Source organism: Cicer arietinum, chromosome 8, assembly GCF_000331145.2.
Source record: "Cicer arietinum cultivar CDC Frontier isolate Library 1 chromosome 8, Cicar.CDCFrontier_v2.0, whole genome shotgun sequence".
In the NCBI taxonomy this organism is placed as follows: Eukaryota; Viridiplantae; Streptophyta; class Magnoliopsida; order Fabales; family Fabaceae; genus Cicer; species Cicer arietinum.
In genome coordinates, this window is record NC_021167.2 from 972,876 (window position 1) to 994,345 (window position 21,470).

General features: G+C 33.8%; 2 protein-coding genes across 3 annotated transcripts; both read left to right on the forward strand.

Annotated features, from left to right (window-relative positions):
* Positions 1-251: 251 nt before the first annotated feature.
* LOC101504227 (protein EXPORTIN 1A-like) lies at positions 252-17,549 on the forward strand. The gene is made up of 32 exons (XM_004511375.4): positions 252-507; positions 992-1,108; positions 3,157-3,249; positions 3,372-3,443; positions 4,227-4,334; positions 4,413-4,495; positions 4,974-5,112; positions 5,195-5,263; positions 5,339-5,416; positions 5,565-5,627; positions 5,718-5,762; positions 6,067-6,174; positions 6,387-6,479; positions 7,189-7,395; positions 7,674-7,733; positions 8,089-8,199; positions 9,397-9,494; positions 9,575-9,683; positions 10,248-10,313; positions 10,440-10,538; positions 10,635-10,715; positions 10,847-10,936; positions 14,137-14,222; positions 14,353-14,433; positions 14,521-14,703; positions 15,416-15,482; positions 15,668-15,778; positions 15,915-16,022; positions 16,232-16,369; positions 16,449-16,586; positions 16,661-16,765; positions 16,921-17,549. Exons 1-32 carry the CDS (start codon positions 409-411, stop codon positions 17,041-17,043), a joined length of 3,228 nt encoding a protein of 1,075 aa, XP_004511432.1. The 5' UTR covers positions 252-408; the 3' UTR covers positions 17,044-17,549.
* Positions 17,550-18,631: 1,082 nt separating this feature from the next.
* LOC101504564 (uncharacterized) lies at positions 18,632-21,423 on the forward strand. 2 transcript variants are annotated; one of them, XM_073364682.1, is made up of 7 exons: positions 18,636-18,813; positions 18,886-18,976; positions 19,835-19,950; positions 20,145-20,204; positions 20,303-20,368; positions 20,958-21,157; positions 21,255-21,423. In XM_073364682.1, the coding sequence occupies exons 1-6, from the start codon at positions 18,757-18,759 to the stop codon at positions 21,147-21,149; spliced, it is 582 nt and encodes a 193-aa protein (XP_073220783.1). In that variant the 5' UTR covers positions 18,636-18,756; the 3' UTR covers positions 21,150-21,157; positions 21,255-21,423. The 2 variants fall into 2 exon arrangements, with proteins under 2 accessions (XP_073220784.1, XP_073220783.1); XM_073364683.1 differs by lacking the exon at positions 20,303-20,368 and having other exon boundaries at positions 18,632-18,813.
* Positions 21,424-21,470: the final 47 nt, after the last annotated feature.

Consider the following 21,470-nt stretch of genomic DNA (forward strand, 5'->3'; position numbering starts at 1 on the left):
TTTATTAATTTTTGTAATTTTCCCATCCTAGCATTGAAATGCCATCCCACGTAGTTTTAGTGGAAAAAAAAAAGCATTTCAAAATTGAAAAAAAAAAGAAAAAAGCATGACAAATAATGAAGTCAATAAAAATAAGGAGGCGCTCGATTGGGTTTATGTTAGCGTTTGAAAGTCATAAAAAAAATGAATTAAATAATAAAAGAATGAAAAACGAAATTCAAACTCTGCTTCAAATTGAAGCTGTGTTGAGCAGTATATATAAATACATCTCATATACAAAACTCCAAAAACCTTCTCTCCCTCCTTCTCTTCTCTTCTCTTCGTTTCTTCCCTCCCTCCTTTTTCTCGTTTCCACAATTCATATTCCTTTTCCTCTCTAATTCTAGGGTTTATCATTCTCCTTTCACCATGGCCGCTGATAAACTCAGAGATTTGTCCCAACCTATCGATGTCCCCTTGCTCGATGCTACTGTTGCTGCTTTCTATGGCACCGGATCTAAGGAACAGGTTTTTCTCTATCTTCATTTTCACTTTCACTCTCTTTTCCTTTTTTCACTCTTTACTCTAACATTTCTTTCTATCTATCTATCTCACTTACTATTTTTTCAACTTCACTCGTTATTTTGTTTGCTTCAGTTTGAGTATTGTTTTCGTTTCACTACTTTTTGGTGTTCTCGAATGTTTCAATATAGTCAAACCTTACGGAACTTTCATAGTTAGGGTTTATTAGTTATTACTCTTTTCGTGAGGGTTTTTTCTTCTGTGTAAATTAACGGCTATAAAGAGTTTATTTATTTTAATATTTTTTTTTTAGTGTGAATTTGTTTTGGTGTCTTTAAGTATACCTTTTGTGAGTTGGATTGTTTCAAAGCACTGACTGGTTTTACTAAGAAAGACTCATGGGAAATAAAGTTGAGGAAGTATTTTTCATGTATCAAATTTGCTATTTCTATTTACATTTTTTTTTTAATTTACGTTTTACATAATGCAGAGAACTGCTGCGGACCAGATTTTGCGGGAATTGCAAAATAATCCTGATATGTGGCTTCAAGTCATGCATATTTTACAAAACACTCAGAATCTAAATACTAAGTTCTTTGCTTTACAGGTTAGTTTTTTTAATTATGTGTTATGTTTACGAATCCCCCTCCCCAGTCCCCACATAAAACACACGTACCCTACTGCTCAAGTAATACAAGAGTTGAGATTGTTCTCACAAAGATTAGATAATGATTAGCAAGGTTTTGAGTTGTGGTTGCTTCGTGTTCATAATCTTTGATATTGCAGAATATAACGGTCATTATGTGATTGCGTAGGACTAAGAACCTTGGCATTGCAGCCACAATTGCAGTTGCGGATCTTTATTTGAAACATTGACAATTATCACACCGACGAGCTTTATGTTAAATAGGGAATTAGGTTAATAGGAATAATTCAATTTATTATGGCAATTAGGTAATCAAATTGATGGAAAAGAGTTAAATTTTGGTTATGGAATAATTTAAACCTGGTTTTGTGCTTTGCCAATTAATTGTGTACGGTCACTGTTCGAACAATCAGTTCCTCATAAGGGTGACCAAACCTTATGTTATGTTATATCATAAGATTAGTTTTCTTATTTCTTCATATTTTCTGTTTTGTTTTCTTATTTAATTAGGAATATATAGGAGTTTAGTGATTATCATGACTAGTTTCCCTATTTAATTACATTTAGGAGCTAATATTAGTACAGGTAGTGTGGTTAGTATTTTATCTTATTTTGCATCATAAAAATAATAATTTAGAGTATTTTAATACTTTCTTGTCCCTTCTACCTAATCTAAAGCCCCATAACTTCAACACAGATATTAAAATTTAGCTTTAGGAGGACATGGCCGTGTTATCAATAAAAATTATCATTATATATTGGTCTGTGGGGAGTTCTCCCTTGGTACTCCACTCTCTTAACTTTAGGCTTCCTCTGGACATGTCATAACCATGTCTGTTATACAAATGAACACGTGTCTTTAAGAACTTTTTTTTTCTTGGTGTCCTTTGTCTGAATTCGGTCTATTCTTCATCTTTCAGTAAACAAGGATATTTGGTAAAAAAATGCTTTGTTTGATCAACAAGAAAGGTTTGCACAATAGATTCCCCAATAAATACTTTATATATTGAGTACTCATCTGAGTCTGAGGGCTCCTCCACCTGCTCCCACAGCTGACATGCTAGTTTTAGTAACTGCCCTGTGATTTCACGGTGGACATGGAGGGAGAGGTGTTCGAGTCATATATATGGGCTGTGGAAGCCATCTTCAGTACATTTATTGTAAATGTGGTTGAGCCATATCTAGGAGACCTGCTGTTTCTGTATTTCCTTTGTGTTTCCTGAGAAAATTGTCAAAGTTCTGTTTAATTCTGCCCAAGAAGCAGATAAGAAGTCTGATTGTTATCGAGAAAATAACCTTTTATCTTGCTAAAATTGAGTTCCTGGAGTACCTGCTATTGAAGGAAGTCAAACATAATTAGTCCTCCACTACCATTGCTGTGCATACGTGAAATCCAACAGTTTGTGTCTCATACTGATTGTAGTCAAACTTTTTGAATTCTTGAGTTTGGCGCATCTTACCATGTAACATGGTAAATAATCATTATATCTTAACTGTTCATTCTTGTTTCGTTGCCCTAGCTGATGGCTCTATAGTTGCTATCTAGGAATTGCTTGTGTTTCACCCACTTCTCTGTCTTTGGGATTTATCATATTCATACTCAATGTTGTTTATTTTCATGGTAACCCTGTATCCTGGAAAACTAATTTAGAAATCTATTGATCCATCTCAACTATAGCCATAGTTGCATTGCTAGAGGACTTGATTCTATTTGCTATATTCATTGAAATCTTAACCTGAATTCTTTAGTTTCCAGTAGGCTCATGTAATTTTTTTGTATCACTTTATATGATAAAACTGTAGACTTCCGTAATTCTGTATCATGTTTTCATCTGTGTGTTTATACTTTACATGGTTTTGTTTTTCAATTTTAACTCTGCATCCAGTAGGGTGTCAGTGTTTTCAACGTAATGATTATTAAATGCCCAACAAGTTCTCCACTTTCTTACCATATTTCTATTCTTATCTGCCTTTCTCAGTATATAATTTCCATATGCTTGTAAATACAGGTGCTAGAGGGTGTAATTAAATATAGATGGAATGCATTACCAGTTGAGCAGCGGGATGGAATGAAAAATTTCATCTCTGATGTTATTGTACAGGTATTACCACATGGCCACATGGAGGAAGTTGATACATGAGCTATTTTGACTTACTTTGTTGTTTTATCAATACTTATAATAATTCTGTATCCTTCATTCCATTATTGACCTATTTTGCACAGCTTTCTGGCAACGAGGCCTCATTTCGAACAGAGCGGCTGTATGTCAACAAACTCAATATTATATTGGTTCAGGTGAAATTGACATTGCATTTCCTTTCAATCATTTAAGTTGATTTATTCTTGTTATTCTCAACCAGTTATGCAGTCCATTTGCTTTATTTATCTTGATGAAAAGCTATACAATTTCTTTAGTTTAACTTTATTTCTGATTTTTATATGGAGATTTGCTTTTTTCGTTTTCCTTCCTCTCTAAAAATCTGGACTTGTAACATGTTTTAGGAGGGTCGTCTTAATGTTTTTGGAGACCATATTCGAATCTAAAAAATTGAGCCTCTAATAAAAAATACGATCTAATATATTAGTAGCAAATGATCTATTAGTAACATTGTAAATCACACAATCAGTAATGAGTTCCTAAAATCTAAAACCCCTAACTTCAGATTAAATCCTAATAGATATTGAGTTCCTAAAACCAGTAAATCAACAATTTCAAACAAATTGAGTTCCTAAAATTAGTAAATCACAAAACCCTAACATCAAGATTCTAATATTTGGTGGTGGGTGGTGGCGCTGGGTAGGCTGTAGTCGTTGTCCCATTTTAAAAGGGATATTTGTTCTGGGCATAAGGTGCAAATATAAAATTTTAGAGTGGTTATTGTCCAAAATTAAGGATATCAATGCAATTTTTCAAAGTTCAAGGTATACTATAAAATAAATTTGGAGCCCTCCCTAATTTGGGGCATGTGCCAATGTTTTGGTTGCACATGTTGATTGCCGGCCTTGTGTTTTGGTAACTACCTCAAAATGTGTTAGTTATAAAATATATATAATGATCAATATATATTGTATATGCAGATTTTGAAGCATGAGTGGCCAGCAAGATGGCGAAATTTTATTCCTGACCTTGTTTCAGCAGCTAAAACCAGTGAAACAATTTGTGAGAACTGTATGGCGATATTAAAGGTAAGTTTATGTTTATCTTTGTATATGTCGGAAACTTTTCCTTTAATCACTGAGTAACATAATGGAATGTTCTTTCAGCTTTTGAGTGAAGAGGTTTTTGATTTTTCAAGAGGAGAGATGACTCAGCAGAAGATTAAAGAGCTTAAACAATCATTGAATAGGTAACAGTTAATAGATTTTGTCTATATAAAACCTAAATATAGCGTTATGTTTTTGTGTGCTATTTCATTTCCCCTTATTTTAATTTGGAGATCTGGCAAAAAAAATGGCTCTAAGGAGGACCCACCATTGACATGGGTAACAATGGTCCCTAGGGGAAGCCCAATGGGGCTGGGAATTGATGGGAAAAGGGAATGGGAGCAGCGATAAAGTGTGTTTCATGGATGATGATTTATTTAATAATTGATTCCTCAATGATAGATTTGTAAGGTAGTTTTAAAAAAAAAGTCTCCCTTGTGGTTCTATATAGCCGAATCCAATCTTCAAGTGATAGGTTTCAATTATTGATTCTCTCACTGATTCTGGCTTTAGAGTCTCTAGCTAGTGAGCAAGCAGTTCAATCATTTTATGTAATCTGCCTACACATACTCTCTATGGAATGCCTATATGTTGCTAAGTGTTACACATGGTTGTTTGCAGTGAATTTCAGCTCATACATGAGTTATGCCTATACGTGTTATCAGTTTCCCAACGAACTGAGCTCATACGTGCAACACTGTCTACATTGCATGCCTTCTTATCATGGATTCCCTTGGGTTATATATTTGAATCACCATTGGTAGGTATATGTGTCTGTTTAATTCAGTATTACACTGCCATGGAGGAAATCTGAGATCATATGGTATTTGTGTTAATCACAGCTCGAGACATTACTGAAGTTTTTCCCAATTCCAGCATATCGGAACCTGACATTGCAATGTTTAACTGAGGTATGGTCCCTCTCCCTAGTGTTTGTGCATATACTTTAAACTTTCAAGGCTGTTACTCATTTTTTATATTCACAGGTGGCATCCCTTCAATTTGGGAATTTCTATGATGAACAATATGTTAAGATGTACAATATATTCATGGTTCAGTTGCAGGTATGTTTAATTTAAATAGCTTTTCATTTTGTTCCACATGCTGATGCTGTATATTTTCCTTTTGTTTGTTTGCTTCATTGTAGTCCGGTATCCATTTTGTTGTATTTTGATTGTATAAAATAATTTTTGTGGCTGCTTAATGCATCAGAGCATACTCCCACCTACTACAAATATACCTGAGGCATATGCACACGGTTCAACTGAGGAACAAGTGAGTCTTTGCAATTTGCTGAAAATAAGAAGCCGATTTCCTGAATTGTTTGCGATGTCTAACCTTGGCTTTTTTGCACCCTCTGTTTAGGCATTTATACAGAATTTGGCGCTGTTCTTTACCTCGTTTTACAAGGTAAGGTTTATTTTCTCTATTTGATGTCTATCTGGGATTTATGATATAAGTATATAATAATGAAACATAATGGAACCTGGTGAAAGAATTAGGCATTTCTTATAAAGTATTTTTATGCATTATCAATTATATCATTCTTGTGGTGGCATATTTAAGAATGGACCCTTATTTTCGTATCTAGATTGTGGTGCCCAAATTTCCTTTTCCATATGTGTGCAGCACCTTTTTCACCTCTCTTTTGCTTCCATTTTATGTTATGCTTGATGGGTGTTTCATTTGAAATTTTTTTTTACTGTTTATGCAGGTTCACATACGAATTCTGGAATCCACTCAAGAGAATATCTCTGCTTTACTATTGGGTCTTGAATATCTTATCAACATCTCATATGTGGATGATACTGAGGTTTTCAAGGTATGATGTCGACATATATGTCATCACTCTGCATATTTAATGTTATGAGTACTCGAAGTGTTCATTCCTCAAGCCTATGTTGATAGAGCTTTCTTCTCTCTTGCCCCCAAAAGCATCCTAATTCCCTACAGCCTTTTATCCTGCATGAGAATGTGTTTCTCTTCTTCCTGTTCTGAATATACACGACTCATTTTATTTGTAAAAAATACCAGGTCTGTCTGGACTATTGGAATGCCTTGGTTTCAGAACTTTTTGAGCCACATCGCAGCTTGGAGAACCCTGCAGCAAACATGATGGGATTTCAGGTGCTCTCTCTAATAATCTGTCAAATCCTTGTTCCTTGATGGTTAAAATTGAGGACCAACAATCCCCTCCCTCCCACAAATACATTTTTGTAGGGAAGGAGGATTCTTTCCATTTAGTGTACTTTGTATAGTTATATGGAACATTGAGAGTTGATGCTGTTGCATAGTTATTTGCTGGTAACCTGGCAGATATTTCTTTACCATTCACTACATTGATTTGTTTTGTTCTTTGTTGTTTACTTTTCCCCTTTTTTAATAATGTTTTCTTATCCTGGTTTCCCCTGAAACTCTATTCTCATTGTCTTTATAAATGAGTTTCTTCCAAAAAAATTTAAGCGAACTGTTGTGATTTTTATACTGCTCTTTTTTATACACTACCCAGAATTTTGTTTTAAATTTATTTGCATATTACTTGTGGGTGAATTGAAAGATACAGTTTGGTTCAGTAGGTCTTAAGCAAAAACCATGATTTTGAGAGATGCATTGTGTGAAACTCGTATTCAATTATGTTATTTGGAACTCAACATTTTGCAGTATTTTAGTTTTTTCAATTTCAAATTTTTAAGAGCTTCACTATATTTTGCACATTATCTTTTGGCTGAAAGTGGAGATACTTTAGTCTGAATATCTCTTGTGATCCTTATATACTATTTTCATTTTTCTTAGAATGACATCAGTCTATATTCTAATTTCTAAATGGAATAAACAGGGGTCAGTAATGCCTCCTGGTATGGTTGATGGCCTTGGTTCACAGCTTCTTCAGCGCCGACAGCTTTATGCTGGTCCCATGTCTAAGTTGAGAATGCTTATGATCTGTCGTATGGCTAAACCAGAAGAGGTTCTCATAGTTGAAGATGAAAACGGGAATATAGTCCGTGAAACCATGAAAGACAATGATGTTCTTGTTCAGTATAAGGTAGTAAGGCAAAATCTGATCATCGTTAGAGTTTGCTAGTATTAACATATAGATGGACAACAACATTCTTGAAGTCATTTTCATCTGAACATTGTATATTTAGTGGATGATTTATAAAAATCAAATTTGAGATATTTCTGGGCTTGGGCTTCATACTGCTAAGATATGTATATGATTTGAATTATTCCTTGTTATGTAAATATCTAGATAGATTAGATTTGCTGGTTCTTTCTCTCAAGAATTCAATTCATACTAATCCAAGTTCAATCATTATACAGATTATGAGGGAAACTCTTATTTACTTGTCACATCTGGACCATGAGGATACTGAAAAGCAGGTATGTGAATAAGAACTGATCTTATCTTGTTCTGTCTGGAAATAAAAAGTCATTGTGCTGCTTCTTTTGTATGCTTTTTTAAATTTTATTATATGGAGATTTATGCTGTTTCAATTACATGTTTGTTTTTTAATATTCATCCAATGGTCAGTTTAGGATGTAAATTTATGTCTCGTTGATCGTTAACAATAAAATTAATAAGCTGGACTGAGATTTAGTTATATCAATATTATGCCGATATATTTTCATTTCAAGTGATATGATAAACTGACTAATTCTTATACAATTGTTGCAGTTTTTTGCCTATGTAAATAGCACTGCTTAATGTAATGGACTACTGTGTTGTAATGTACAGATGCTTGGAAAATTAAGTAAGCAACTAAGTGGTGTGGATTGGACATGGAACAATTTGAACACATTGTGCTGGGCAATAGGATCTATATCGGGTTCCATGATCGAAGAACAGGTATTACAAATAAACCAATATGCATTGTTCAGCAAACTCCTATTTTCCATTACTTCTATAATCTATTAGACTATTGGTTTGATCTACATATTATGAGGAATTATAATATATTCCTAATCCATTTTTCTTTTATTGCTCTGCTTATTTTGTGTTAGTGTTAAGAACCCGAAGAATGGTAAATATAAATATATGTCCAGGACAGGTATTGCATACCTTGTCTGAATCCTTGTTATAAGTTGCTTGTCCTTGCCTGGACAAATAGTGGGATGATGAGATTCTGCACATAAACATTCAACAACCACTATCAATCTACAGCCACCATTCAAAATTAATTATTAGAAGTCATAGCTTAAATCCACAACGACCATCAATCTAAGACATAATCACTGGGATTGTGAAGTGCAATGATAAACTCAGGAATTGATGGAGTGGGTCACTGGGTATCAGCGAGGTGAGAGTGGGAGAGACAAGTGTGAATTACTGGATCCAACCATTATTAGACAATAAAGTTCAATACAGATGGCGCAGGTTTTTTTGCATGAATGATTGAGAAGGTTACCTTATTTTATTTTTGAATCAACAAGTGCACGAGAAATGTGTGACCATCCAGAAAATTTGAATAGAGGACGCAGAAACAGGGGACAAATGCAGGTTTAACCCGGGTTTAGCTCGTGAATGTGGTCGCACTATCCTGATACATTGGCTGCAATTTTGGTTTCAACAGTTGCAGCATGAAAAAGTCTCTACAGCAGCTACCTATTGCGACATGCAGCAATGGAGCTATACTGCTACTATTTTGAGCTGATTACTTTGGATGGATTATTATGACACAAACTGTTTTCTCAATTCTACCCTTGACCCCAAATTATATTAGCTGGTGATATAGGAGCTGTCTGACACAATTTGGTTCCTACTACTTTGCAAGTTAGCTGATTTCCAAGACTTTTTGTTCGGGGAATTTGGTGCAATTGTTTAACATCCATTCGCAATTTTGTGTGTGCAAGTGACTCAAATTGGATCCAATTTTTTTTTGTTGCAATTGGTACTTGTATAATAACATCCATTTCCTAACTGTTTAAATTTGTTTGATATTCGTATTTTTCTGGTAGATTTTTTTATTGGTTCTAATATTTTTTTTGTTTTAACATCTATAATAGCTTATATAGCTCTCATGATCAAATCTTACTTTTGTAACAGGAAAACAGATTTTTGGTTATGGTCATTCGTGATTTATTAAATCTATGTGAAATAACAAAGGGAAAAGATAACAAAGCTGTTATTGCCAGTAATATCATGTAAGATTTGTTTGTGTTCAAGTGCTATATATTGAGGTTCCTGTTTCTTTGTTGAATAATATAGTCTTGTCTATTGGCAGGTATGTTGTTGGGCAGTATCCGCGGTTTTTAAGAGCTCATTGGAAGTTTTTAAAAACTGTTGTGAATAAGTTGTTTGAGTTTATGCATGAAACACATCCTGGAGTTCAGGTTAATATTTTCTTCCTTGGGGTTTTCTGCCAGTTCCTACATGTCTGTTATCTCAACTGATATTTGTGTTTTTGATTTGATAAAATAACCTAGTCCGTGGTAGTTTTTCATGTATCAGGTGTTTTTATGTCACATGACTCAATATGAGATGCTGTTTCTTCAAATGCTTGTTGTTTTAAATATTGTTGTGGCATTTTATTTACCGTGTGTATTATGAATATTTCTTCATATTTGCTTTTGAGTTGTTACTACTCATGCATTATAACCTATATAAATCATCTCAAAGAAATAAATTATAAATATGCTAAAAAGTTAGCATTAAATTTTTTAGTATCTTGTAGTCTTACGTTTTATTTTCGCTGACAAATTGATTATATTACTTATGGTGTGGTCCTGCAATGGATTATTCAAATTTGTGTATGTCTTGTGTCTTGAAGTAGAGTATATTTAAATAATTTAAATGATGAGACATTCTTTGATGTTCTAAATATTTTGTTAAGTTAGAAAATATGCGATGCTTGGAATTATATAAGCTTAAACTTTTTGTTGTTTCATGTATATCAGGATATGGCCTGTGATACATTTTTGAAAATAATTCAAAAGTGCAGGCGAAAGTTTGTAATCACCCAGGTAAATTGAGCTACTTTTCCTTCCTTTTTCATCCTCCCAAAGGCAACTCTTGTGCGTCTCTTCTGTACATATTCTGCTCTTGATATTTGCTAATTTACATAATAATAACTGCGGTCATTATTTCAGGTTGGGGAAAATGAACCATTTGTGTCTGAACTTTTATCTACCCTTCCAACTACAATTGCAGATCTTGAACCTCATCAAATACACTCCTTTTATGAATCTGTATCTATCTTTCTCTCTTTTATACAAAGTTCTTTCATTATAAACTTTTGTACTGTACTTAGGATTAATACTTTCGTTGCGCATATCCTGTTGTAGGTTGGCAGCATGATTCAAGCAGAGTCCGATACACAGAAGAGAGATGAATATCTTCAGCGGTTGATGGTGCTCCCAAATCAGGTTCTTTTCTTTCTTGAGTAGCCATATACTTAATATTCAAAACCCTTATAATGTTATCTTCATGAACGGAGCTTTATTTGTCATAATCCAAGTGTTATAATGCTAGATATATCAATCATTTTCTTCTGCAGAAATGGCTGGAAATTATTGGGCAGGCACGCCAAAATGTTGATTTCCTTAAGGATCAAGATGTTATTCGAACTGTGCTTAATATATTGCAGGTATAGCTTTGTAGTTATTTAGTGTGATTCTGCTATATGTTCTTTGATATATTTCATTCTTCATGTTTGAAGGTCATTTGAAGTAGAAGTTACACATGTTTGTCATCTGTGATAATGTTATTTTCCTTGATTTGTTGTTTGATCTTTACTCTGTAAAATTCAACATTTATGTTTACTCATTAGCCTTTTCTGGGGATGAAATTTTTCTATGTTTTTCGTTCAAGTATTTTAGTAAATGAAAAGAACAGAAATAGTCTTTTCACTTATTTTCTTCTGTACTTGATGTCATTTCAACATTTGGTCTTATGTTTTATTCCTGCGAGTGCAGCTTCTCATATAGATTATTTTATGCACTACTGTAAGTCTTTGCTGTGACTAGTGACATACCCTGGCCTTGGAATAAATAAAGCAACCTTCCCTCCCAGTAAATTTAATGTTCACAAAATAATTATCAAATGACTTTAGTACTGAACTTGATATTGGAGCCAGTATTAAAGGATTGTATCATACTGGTTGTTTGATGAGCAATAGTGCCAAGGTTTGATCACCTTGTAGGATTCTACTGAGCTTTGATGTCCAATTGTTATTGTCATGAACCATTGTTTTTATAGAATATTCTATTTGGTGAACATTCTGAATAGAGTTTGCTAACATGCCTAGCACGTCCCTTCATGCAAGAGTTCTTTGGACGTTAACTGCAGAGAGTGCGGAGGTCTTGTCTACACTTGCAGTTTTTTTAGTAGAATATGGATGATAAGGAATGAACTATAGACTATACGAACACAGTGATAAGTATTCAAGCACTTGGGGAACCCTTTTTTCAAAGCTAGCTATCAAGGGGGGAGAATCAAGCCACTCAAATACTCCGAGCACCCCGTACTTCTCGATGTGGGACTTGGACACCCTATAATACCTAAGTCTCTGTTGAAATTGTGGATTTTTAGAGAAAAGGAGAAGAGAAATAATAAGGGTTTGAATATTATTGATAATAGTTTAATGCTAACTTGATTACAAATGACTCAATACTAATCTCTATTTATAGAGAAACATAGACTCAATCCTAAATAAGGAATAAATCATAATAATAATGAGAGATATTCTAAGATTCTCTATGATTATAAGTTGATCATAGAAAATAACTCAAGATACTCTAATATAATATAAAAGATATTATAAGATATTTTTTTTAATATTCTAACACTCCCCCTCAAGCTAAAGCTTACTAAGTTTTAGCTTGTTACAAGAAAACAATGTTTTGCTCCGCAAAATAATAAAAAAAGATGGAAAGGCAACTCAGGGATGCAGCTGAAATCGGAGAGAATTGCTATAAATACAGCCTAGCCAGATAGCCGGAATGATCATCAGCACGAGAGAAATTCATGGCTAACAGTTGAACAAAGCAAGGTCCGTTCTTCTAAAAACTGCATTTGGAAGCTTCAAACCAATAATATTAGAGACACAAAATGCTTAAACTTGAATTTGCTTCAAGGAGAGAGAGACATGCTTCAGGGAGAGAAAGGCAAGGCCAATACATCTGGGACAAAGATAGGGCCAGTATATCTGGGACAAATTGCCAAACTGTATGCATGTGGCTCGAAAGAAAAAACATAAAACAGATCTGAAACCAGGAAGGAAAATTCAATCTAGACGATTGAAACATTATGCCGGAAGGCAGACATACGCGTCTGAGCTCGAGGCTGTTGGTGGCGGCGCGTGAGATGAACACGGCGGATCTTGAAGGCACATGAGCATGCGTGGAGCAACTTTTGACCTAAAAGAATTCTAAGTTGTGTAGATTGGGAGATTCTGCACACCATGGAAGTGGTTGTGTCGAAAAACTTTTCCAGCAGCAGACGGCGGCGGCAGATCTACTTGCATGAGAGATTAGCAGTGCGTGTGACGAGCTTTTGGGAATGACCTGATCTGGAGAAGCAACGTTGTTCGCCGGAAATAGTGGCAGCGGCGACAGTAGCGAACTGAACGGAAAACGAGTGAAACATGTCTTGGAAAAGAGAAACTATGATTATATTTCCTAACTGTAAGAACTCGGCAGCAGAATAGAGGCGAGATCTTCAATGAGGATCGAAATAGGCTCTGATACCATGTTGAAATTGTGGGTTTTTAGAGAAAAGGAGGAGAGAAATAATAAGGGTTTGAATATTATTGATAATAGTTTAATGCTAACTTGATTACAAATGACTCAATACTAATCTCTATTTATAGAGAAACATAGACTCAATCCTAAATAAGGAATAAATCATAATAATAATGAGAGATATTCTTAGATTCTCTATGATTATAAGTTGATCATAGAAAATAACTCAAGATACTCTAATATAATATAAAAGATATTATAAGATATTTTTTTAATATTCTAACGGTCTCTATCGTAGCACAAGCCTTGAGAGGCAACAACTTGATGGTTGCACTCGACGACACTTGGCCTTTCGGTTTCCAGCCACTTCGTAGGTAGCCCTTTTTGAGTCATCGACAACCAGACTCTAATACCAATTGATAAGTGTTAAAAGTCCCACATTGGATGAGACGAGTCCTATCAAAGTGTTTATAAGTGGTGGGTAGTCCTCACCCTACAAACTGGTTTTGTAGGGTTGTGAAGGGCTCAACCCAAATTCTAAAATGGTATCAGAGCATATCCAATATCCATTAGGTCATTTGCTATCAGGCCACTCGAGTCACGTCCAGATGTCCAGTCATGGGCGTGAGAAGGTGTGTTAAGAGTCCCACATTGGATGAGATGAGGCCTACCAAAGTGTTTATAAGTGGTAGGTAGTTCTCACCATACAAGCCGGTTTTGTGAGTGTTGTGATGGGTGCAACCCAAATTCTAAGAATAAGTATTCAAGCACTTGGGTAACCCTCTTTTGAATCCATGTATCTAGGGAGAAGAACCACGCCACTCAAATACTCCACCGAGCATCCTATGCTACTCGATGTGGAACTTGGGCACCCCCGTATACTGAAAACCCTATCACATAGAGGCTCTAAAACATGTTATGATGAGGCAACTACAAAAATTTAAGATGTTCGGATTCAGAAGACATGATTAATTTTGTATTTCTTCTCTGTTATTATTATTAATTTATTATTATCCATTGTCAATTCCAAGGTGTCTGTAGTTTTTCTTGGTTTTATCTCCTAATTTATGAAAAGTTTGTTATTGATGTCACTTCCAAATTGCAGACCAATACAAGTGTTGCATCTTCTTTAGGAACATATTTCCTGCCCCAAATCACGTTGATCTTTTTGGACATGTTGAATGTGTACAGGTATATGCTGTTTACTTCTAAGTCTTTACATTGTTTTGGTGTGGTACTTAGTTTTACCAGTAAATATTTTGGCTAGATTATTTTTTGTTTCAGTAAATATTAAGTCACATATATGTTTTATCTGCAACAGGATGTATAGTGAGCTTATATCAAAAAGTATTGCAGAAGGGGGACCTTATGCATCTAGGTCCTCATATGTAAAACTTCTGCGGTAAGATTAATAGTTATGGTTATATTGGTTTTGTTCTAATCGGGTTACAGGTTAGTACCTTTTCTCTAAGTGTTCTTCTTGATGCAGTTCGGTTAAGAGGGAGACACTTAAACTGATTGAGACATTCTTGGACAAGGCTGAAAATCAACCACAAATTGGAAAACAATTTGTGCCACCGATGATGGATCCTGTTCTGGGAGATTATGCCAGGAATGTTCCTGATGCAAGGGAGTCAGAGGTTTTGTCACTTTTTGCCACAATTGTAAATAAGTATGTAAATTTTCCATCCCAATTTTGTTTTCTTTTATATTTGATGTAGGGGTTCAACTTCTTCATTTATTTTTGGCATACTTCCTGATGGTAACCCCTGGCCAAAATCATTTCTGGGAAGAGTAATTTAATGCAGTGTTTTAAAAACCGGCTCGGTGATTAACTCGTTAAGGGTATGGAGTCACTGGTCGAACCGCATGACTGAACCTGATTGAACTGAATGACTCGGTCTCTACAAATATATTATCTTTGTATTGAATGAGACTAAATCAAATGATTCAGTCTTTAAAGACGTTCTAAAATAAAATTGACACTTATAAAATGTCAAAACATGTAACTTAAAAAAATTTAAAATAAATAGAGGTATCTTTTAATTCAATTTATTTAATTAAATACATATTTTATTGATCAAATATATATACTTTTTGATCAAAATTAAATACATATTAAATATGTACAAAAATAATAAATAGATACTAAATCTATTGTTGGCATTATGAAAAAAGAAGAAATGGGGTGGTGTAGTGGTAAGGTGCCTTTGATTGTTCCATCAGGTTCTGTGTTCTATACTCGATCCAAAAGGCACAGCTCGAATGGGCCACCCCACTGGTTCCTGGTTGGGTCTGTTTGGTCCTGTTTTTAAAACACTGATTTAATGCTGGCTGTTTTAATTACCAACGGTATGTCACTCATTTATTGCTCATACTTGCAGATATAAAGCTTCAATGACTGAAGACATACCTTGCATATTTGAAGCTGTTTTCCAGTGCACACTAGAAGTAAGTAACTGTTTTTGTCTTTTGGCTAGGTTTAATTGATCTAGTTGACCACTTGACCATCATTCTGCTAGTGACCCTTCTGTTGATTATCAGTCTTGGAAGTTGTGACGGTGTAAAACCATTGGATTTTCCGCAATGAAATATCAAATGAACTTTATTTATCCTTTTATTCTGTTCCACCACAGATGATCACGAAAAACTTTGAAGATTACCCAGAGCATAGGCTAAAATTTTTCTCTTTACTACGTGCCATAGCTACTCATTGTTTTCCTGCGTTGATCTGCTTGTCAAGTCAGGTTTTATTTCTTGCTCCTCTCTTTACATGCTAAACCAAAAACATGCCAAGTTATTTGACTTCATTTGATGTTGAGCATGACTTTTTTTAAATTTGCTATCTCTAAGTCTGCCCCTTATGTTTGTAATATATGTCAGCAACTGAAGTTTGTTATGGATTCAATCATATGGGCATTTCGGCATACAGAAAGAAATATCGCTGAAACTGGGTTGAACCTGTTGTTGGAGATGCTGAACAAGTTTCAGGTGTGATATATATATTTTTTCCAGAACTCTTGCTCAAAAGTTCCTTATACGTTTGTATTTTAATTGTTTGTTATTACAGTTTTTCCTGTTTTGGAAGATTTCTTGTCCTTGCCCTAGTTGTACTTCCTCATTTATTCTGAATAGATTATTTTTTCCTTTTATATCTTTTGGATCTGCTGGTTGAGTATCTGTTTGTGTATGATAAACAGGCTTCAGAGTTTTGCAATCAGTTTTATCGGACATATTTTTTGACAATAGAACAAGAGATATTTGCTGTCTTAACAGACACTTTTCATAAGCCTGGGTTCAAATTGCATGTCTTGGTGCTTCAACATTTGTTTTGTCTGGTACAGTGTCTAAATCATGCTTTTTAATTTCTTATTTAGTAGTGAGAAAATGTTTAATAACGAGTTTGGGGTATTTCAGGCTGAAACTGGTGCCCTGACTGAGCCTCTATGGGATGCTACTACAAATTCATTTCCATACCCAAGTAATGCTGCTTTTGTACGTGAGTTCACGATAAAACTTTTAAGCACGTCATTTCCCAACATGACTGCCACAGAGGTAATTGGGTAGTAACTACTCTCATTTAATCCCTCATTTCCCTGAATAGATGACTAATTTCAAGAATTTTGCAGGTTACCCAATTTGTTAATGGACTCTTCGAGTCAACAAATGATCTCTCCACATTCAAAACTCACATACGAGATTTTCTTATACAGTCAAAAGAATTTTCAGCTCAGGTAATGCTTTTTCTAGTAGTTTTTTTTACATTATTTTTGCCATTTGAGGAGGTATACATAAATTAAAATTTGTAACAATAACTGCTGGTTTCTTTGGTTTGACTGTATTTAAGGTCCCTGAAGTTTGTTAACTTGTTATTATCTCTACATTGCAGGATAACAAAGATCTTTATGCTGAAGAGGCTGCAGCTCAGAGAGAGAAAGAACGACAACGAATGCTTTCTATTCCAGGGCTTATTGCCCCAATTGAGTTGCAAGATGAAATGGTGGACTCATAGCTATAGGCTAATCAACATGGGAGTAAATTGGAGAGGGAAATTTTACGTGTCAGGCGCATTCATTCAAACAAACACCAGATGCTTTGAGAACAGATACAACATTGTCCTCCTTAATTTATAGCATAGTTCTGTTTTTCCGCTCTTCCCGATATTTCGTGTTGGGACTGGTTCTGGCATAGATTCCTGATTTCAGAGGTTAGGGTGGCGATACTTCCTTGTTTTGTCTTTTAGGTGAGTGTAGATTTTTCAGTTGCTGATTTAGGGTGAAACTGATACTAGTCATTTGTAAATGTTTCATCAGAGAAGCATTCCATAGAATTATTACAAGGATGAATGACTCAGTTCTCATTGTTGATGACCTCCTAACCTCTGGCGGATTGTGCAGAAAACCCTTGTGGTTTGGTATTTTGTATTTTTTTTCACCAATTGATTTTAGGAACATGAATTCATGGGATTTTTGTTTTTTGAGAAAAGAATACATGTATTTATGGGATTGGTTTGTTGCAGATCATGCGTGGTTTTTATTTATGGAAATATCTGTTTTTTTTCAAAAATTTAATCAAATTGTTCTACTTTGAAAAGAAAAAAAAAATTATTTTATTTTTTTTTACTTTAAAAGTCGTATGTCTGAAATTCCGACCACTGAAGATTAATTTTTTTTAAACAGTAGGAGGTTGTATTTCGGAATGCGATAATGTATTAAGTTTATTTTTTTTTATTTTAATATTTAAATAATTGTTAATTTAATTAAGAAAAAATAATTAAAATATTTAAAAATAAAATTATATGGTCCTGCATAAAAAAATTAATCCTTGTCGCATAGAGATGCTACTAAAAAATGCTAATATTGTGTCTTTAATTGGTCAATGTAGTTCTCAAATATAATTTTTTTGTTATTGATTTATAAAATTATTAATAAGACAATTAAAAATGTTTTTAAAACTTTTATAAATTAAAAAATTATAATGTTAATACATCATATATTTAAAGATAAAAATAATTATTTTCTCTTATTTTTAGTATTATACATCTAGCAAGAATTAAAATAGATATAAAGGTGTTCTAAGTAGTATAATAATTTAATTTGTTTGGATATATATTAATATTAAAATTAAAACAATAAAGATGAATAATAAGATAAGCATTAAATTTTTTAGTCTGAAAAAGAATAAAACACATTTATTCTCTTTTGCCTTCAACCATATCTTTTATGAGTGGAATGGTATGTATTTGCATAAAACCTATTACTATTATTATAGAAGAAAAAAAACCTATTACTATTATACATTTATACTTATTCTAATAAGTAGAAATTAAATGAGTTACTTTGAGTGATACGTCTTAAGCAATCTTATATGAAGTTCGCCATGGAAGTAAATAATTCAATTTTTCTTCTTTTTTACAAAATTTACTTTTTTCTTTTTGATAGAAAAGTAAATAATTTACTTCATACTTCAATGGAGTAGTAGTATTTATAAAAAATAATAATAATATTTTGACAGTACTAAAACGATAATAAATGACCGAAGACAACATTAAAAAAATTATCCAAATTTAAATTCAATTAAAACTAAATGGTACAAAAAGAATGTTTTAGTTGTTGTTGTGGAACATAAAAAGAAAGTTCTTAGTTGTTTGTTGAAAAATCAAAACCCCAAACTTCAAAAATCTTCAAAAATCTCTCTCTCTCGATTGAAAGCTTCGACAACAAGCATGGGTCAAGTTTTCCGGAAGCTTTTTGACACTTTCTTTGGCAGCTCTGAGATGAGGGTACCTTCTGTTTCTTCTTCTTCTTTATCTTCTTCGTGAATTTTGCTTACTCTATTGATCTTACTGTGACAGGTTGTGATGCTTGGTCTTGATGCTGCCGGTAAAACAACTATCCTCTACAAGCTTCACATTGGAGAAGTTTTATCTACTGTTCCCACAATTGGTTGGTTACTGCCTCTTGTTTTTTTTATTTTATTATAATTATAATGATAATCCTCATAATTAACCCTTCAATTATTATTATTGTTTTTGTTTTTGTTTTTGTGGTTTGTTCGTTTTGCATTGCATCCATGTGATATGTGTTATTTTCTGTGTTGGTAGCTGAAGGATGTTATGGCTGGTTTGTTTGTTGTGATTGTAATGCTCATTCTGCAAAAATAGAGTTTTGGCACAACATACGTATTTTTGTAAAAATTTGATTGAGATAACATATGTGAACAAGAGTTGGGCCATTTTTCTTCTAAATCTTCCTTTTGTCTCTGTTTATATCTTCTTTTCATTTTTCTATTTCTAGAGGTTACATGTGGTTTTAATAGTTGCGTCCTAATAATTTTTGTAGCAAGATCTATAGTTGCTAATTTTTGTAGCAATTTCATCCTAACAATTTTTTATTACAAAAATTGGGGAAGGGTGAAATCATTATTAGTTAAAGTAGCACCAATGATCATTTTATCACAGTTTTTGAGGAGATTTGAATCATGTCCCTTGAGGTTACAAAGTCAAAATCTTAATAAGCTGACACCTCATGGACAAAACAAAACCGTATAGTAATAATTTGTTAATGATAGTTGTTAAATCTCTACTTTAATGTATTCAGTTCTTTTAAGCACTTGAACCTCAACTCATCTATGTTGCCCTCTTTAGTTATTGAAAGTGTTTATTATAGGGGTTTCCCATGTTATGGGTCTTATCTAATCCCTCTTCTTTTATCAAACTTTCTATCATTTATTTCATCAAGGGTTTCTTTAAGGTTGGTCTATTTGTTGTTTCTGTATGCTTATAAATTTATTTTGCCTTGCAGGTTTCAATGTGGAGAAAGTTCAGTATAAGAATGTAGTTTTTACAGTTTGGGATGTTGGAGGGCAAGAAAAATTAAGGCCACTTTGGAGGCACTATTTTAACAACACTGATGGTCTTGTAAGAACTAAGAGTCAATTTCCTTGCTTTTATGTCTCTTTCTCAGTGAAAATAAAAGTTGTGCTATGTTGGCAGTTTTGTGAAAATTTTCTTCTTTCGCCATTGTTAATATGTCAAATAGGCCTGCCAAGAAAGGTGTATAGGCATAAGGTAACTAGGTTGATATTTATATACAGATGTGTGCATTTATGCAGATTTATGTTGTTGATAGCCTGGATCGTGAGAGAATAGGTCAAGCAAAGCAGGAATTTCAGGTGGTAAAATCAAATTTCACTATCATATTCTATGTGGGCATATGTGTAGGTGTAGTATTATAAACGAACTCTGAATTTAAATCTTGGACTACTTTCAGGCAATCATAAATGATCCTTTTATGCTTAATAGTGTCATACTGGTGTTTGCAAATAAACAAGACCTGGTAAGTTTGATACTTTTTTCATTTCTGTTCTTTCTACTGCATGACCCAGAATTAAAGTTATCTCTTTGACTGAAGACCACATGGGACCCTAGGAATATAGTTGGTCAACATCATGACATTGTTTACGGCATTAGCTTGTGTACGATAAAATATTTCATGCTACTGTTAGGTTGCTCAATTTGTTGACAATTAAAATAATATGATATTAGTTAAAAGGTCTTGAATTGTTACTCAATTTTGGTCTCACAATCTCTGTTATAAAAAATTGAGCACCTAAAGCGACAAGCCTACAACCAATAAAGTTTTTAATTATATAATTTTTCAACTTAGAAATATTATATCGGTGCCCCAGAAAAATGGAGCCCTGTGCGGTTGCACACCCTACACATGTTCAAGAGCACCACTAGACTGGAGCTGATAATGATATTTATATTTGTTGGGGCTGCTGTGCTATAACAATTACTAATTAATATCCTGTAATACTAGCTGACTTTTCATTTTCTTGATAAAAACACTCTCCATCAATTTAAGTTTTGGTTTGTGCTCAAGTTTGGGTATAACTGTTTTATATTTTATTCTTGTTTTGAAGAGAGGGGCAATGACGGCAATGGAAGTATGTGAAGGACTAGGTCTGTTTCAGCTAAGGAATAGAAAATGGCACATACAAGGTACTTGTGCCCTTAAGGGAGATGGGCTTTATGAGGGCTTGGACTGGTTGGCTTCAACTCTGAAGGAGATTAAAGCTGCTGGATACTCTTCAACCGGAACTTTATCCTTCTAATTATCAAAGTATGAACTATACTATACTCCAATGTTCACGAATTACATTCTTGTTTGTCATTCCATTACATCATCATGGGTGTTAATGTGTTATTGTATACTGCAGGTACTCTGGCACTTGTCATTGACGAACGAACGTGTAGAGTTTGGCCAGTTTCATTAAAGAATGCTGTAGAATATAGGAAAATTTGTAGTATAAACTCAGGTTATGTAAATACTAGACCACAACATGTTAAATCATGATCTATATACAAAATTAAGTTGGAATTTCTGTATCTAGGATGAAAGATGGATCCATCTTACTTTTATGTGAGTTGTGAAG

What these genes read in the sequence shown, in the direction of transcription:
- LOC101504227 (XM_004511375.4), top strand. Translation starts at nt 409, where the DNA reads ATGGCCGCTGATAAACTCAGAGATTTGTCCCAACCTATCGATGTCCCC. An exon ending in TATTCATGGTTCAGTTGCAG is followed by an intron (nt 5,417 to 5,564) that starts GTATGTTTAATT and finishes TTAATGCATCAG; the next exon opens with AGCATACTCCCACCTACTAC. An exon ending in TTTGCCACAATTGTAAATAA is followed by an intron (nt 14,704 to 15,415) that starts GTATGTAAATTT and finishes TCATACTTGCAG; the next exon opens with ATATAAAGCTTCAATGACTG.
- LOC101504564 (XM_073364682.1), top strand. Translation starts at nt 18,757, where the DNA reads ATGGGTCAAGTTTTCCGGAAGCTTTTTGACACTTTCTTTGGCAGCTCT. An exon ending in TTGGCAGCTCTGAGATGAGG is followed by an intron (nt 18,814 to 18,885) that starts GTACCTTCTGTT and finishes TTACTGTGACAG; the next exon opens with GTTGTGATGCTTGGTCTTGA. An exon ending in AAGCAAAGCAGGAATTTCAG is followed by an intron (nt 20,205 to 20,302) that starts GTGGTAAAATCA and finishes GACTACTTTCAG; the next exon opens with GCAATCATAAATGATCCTTT.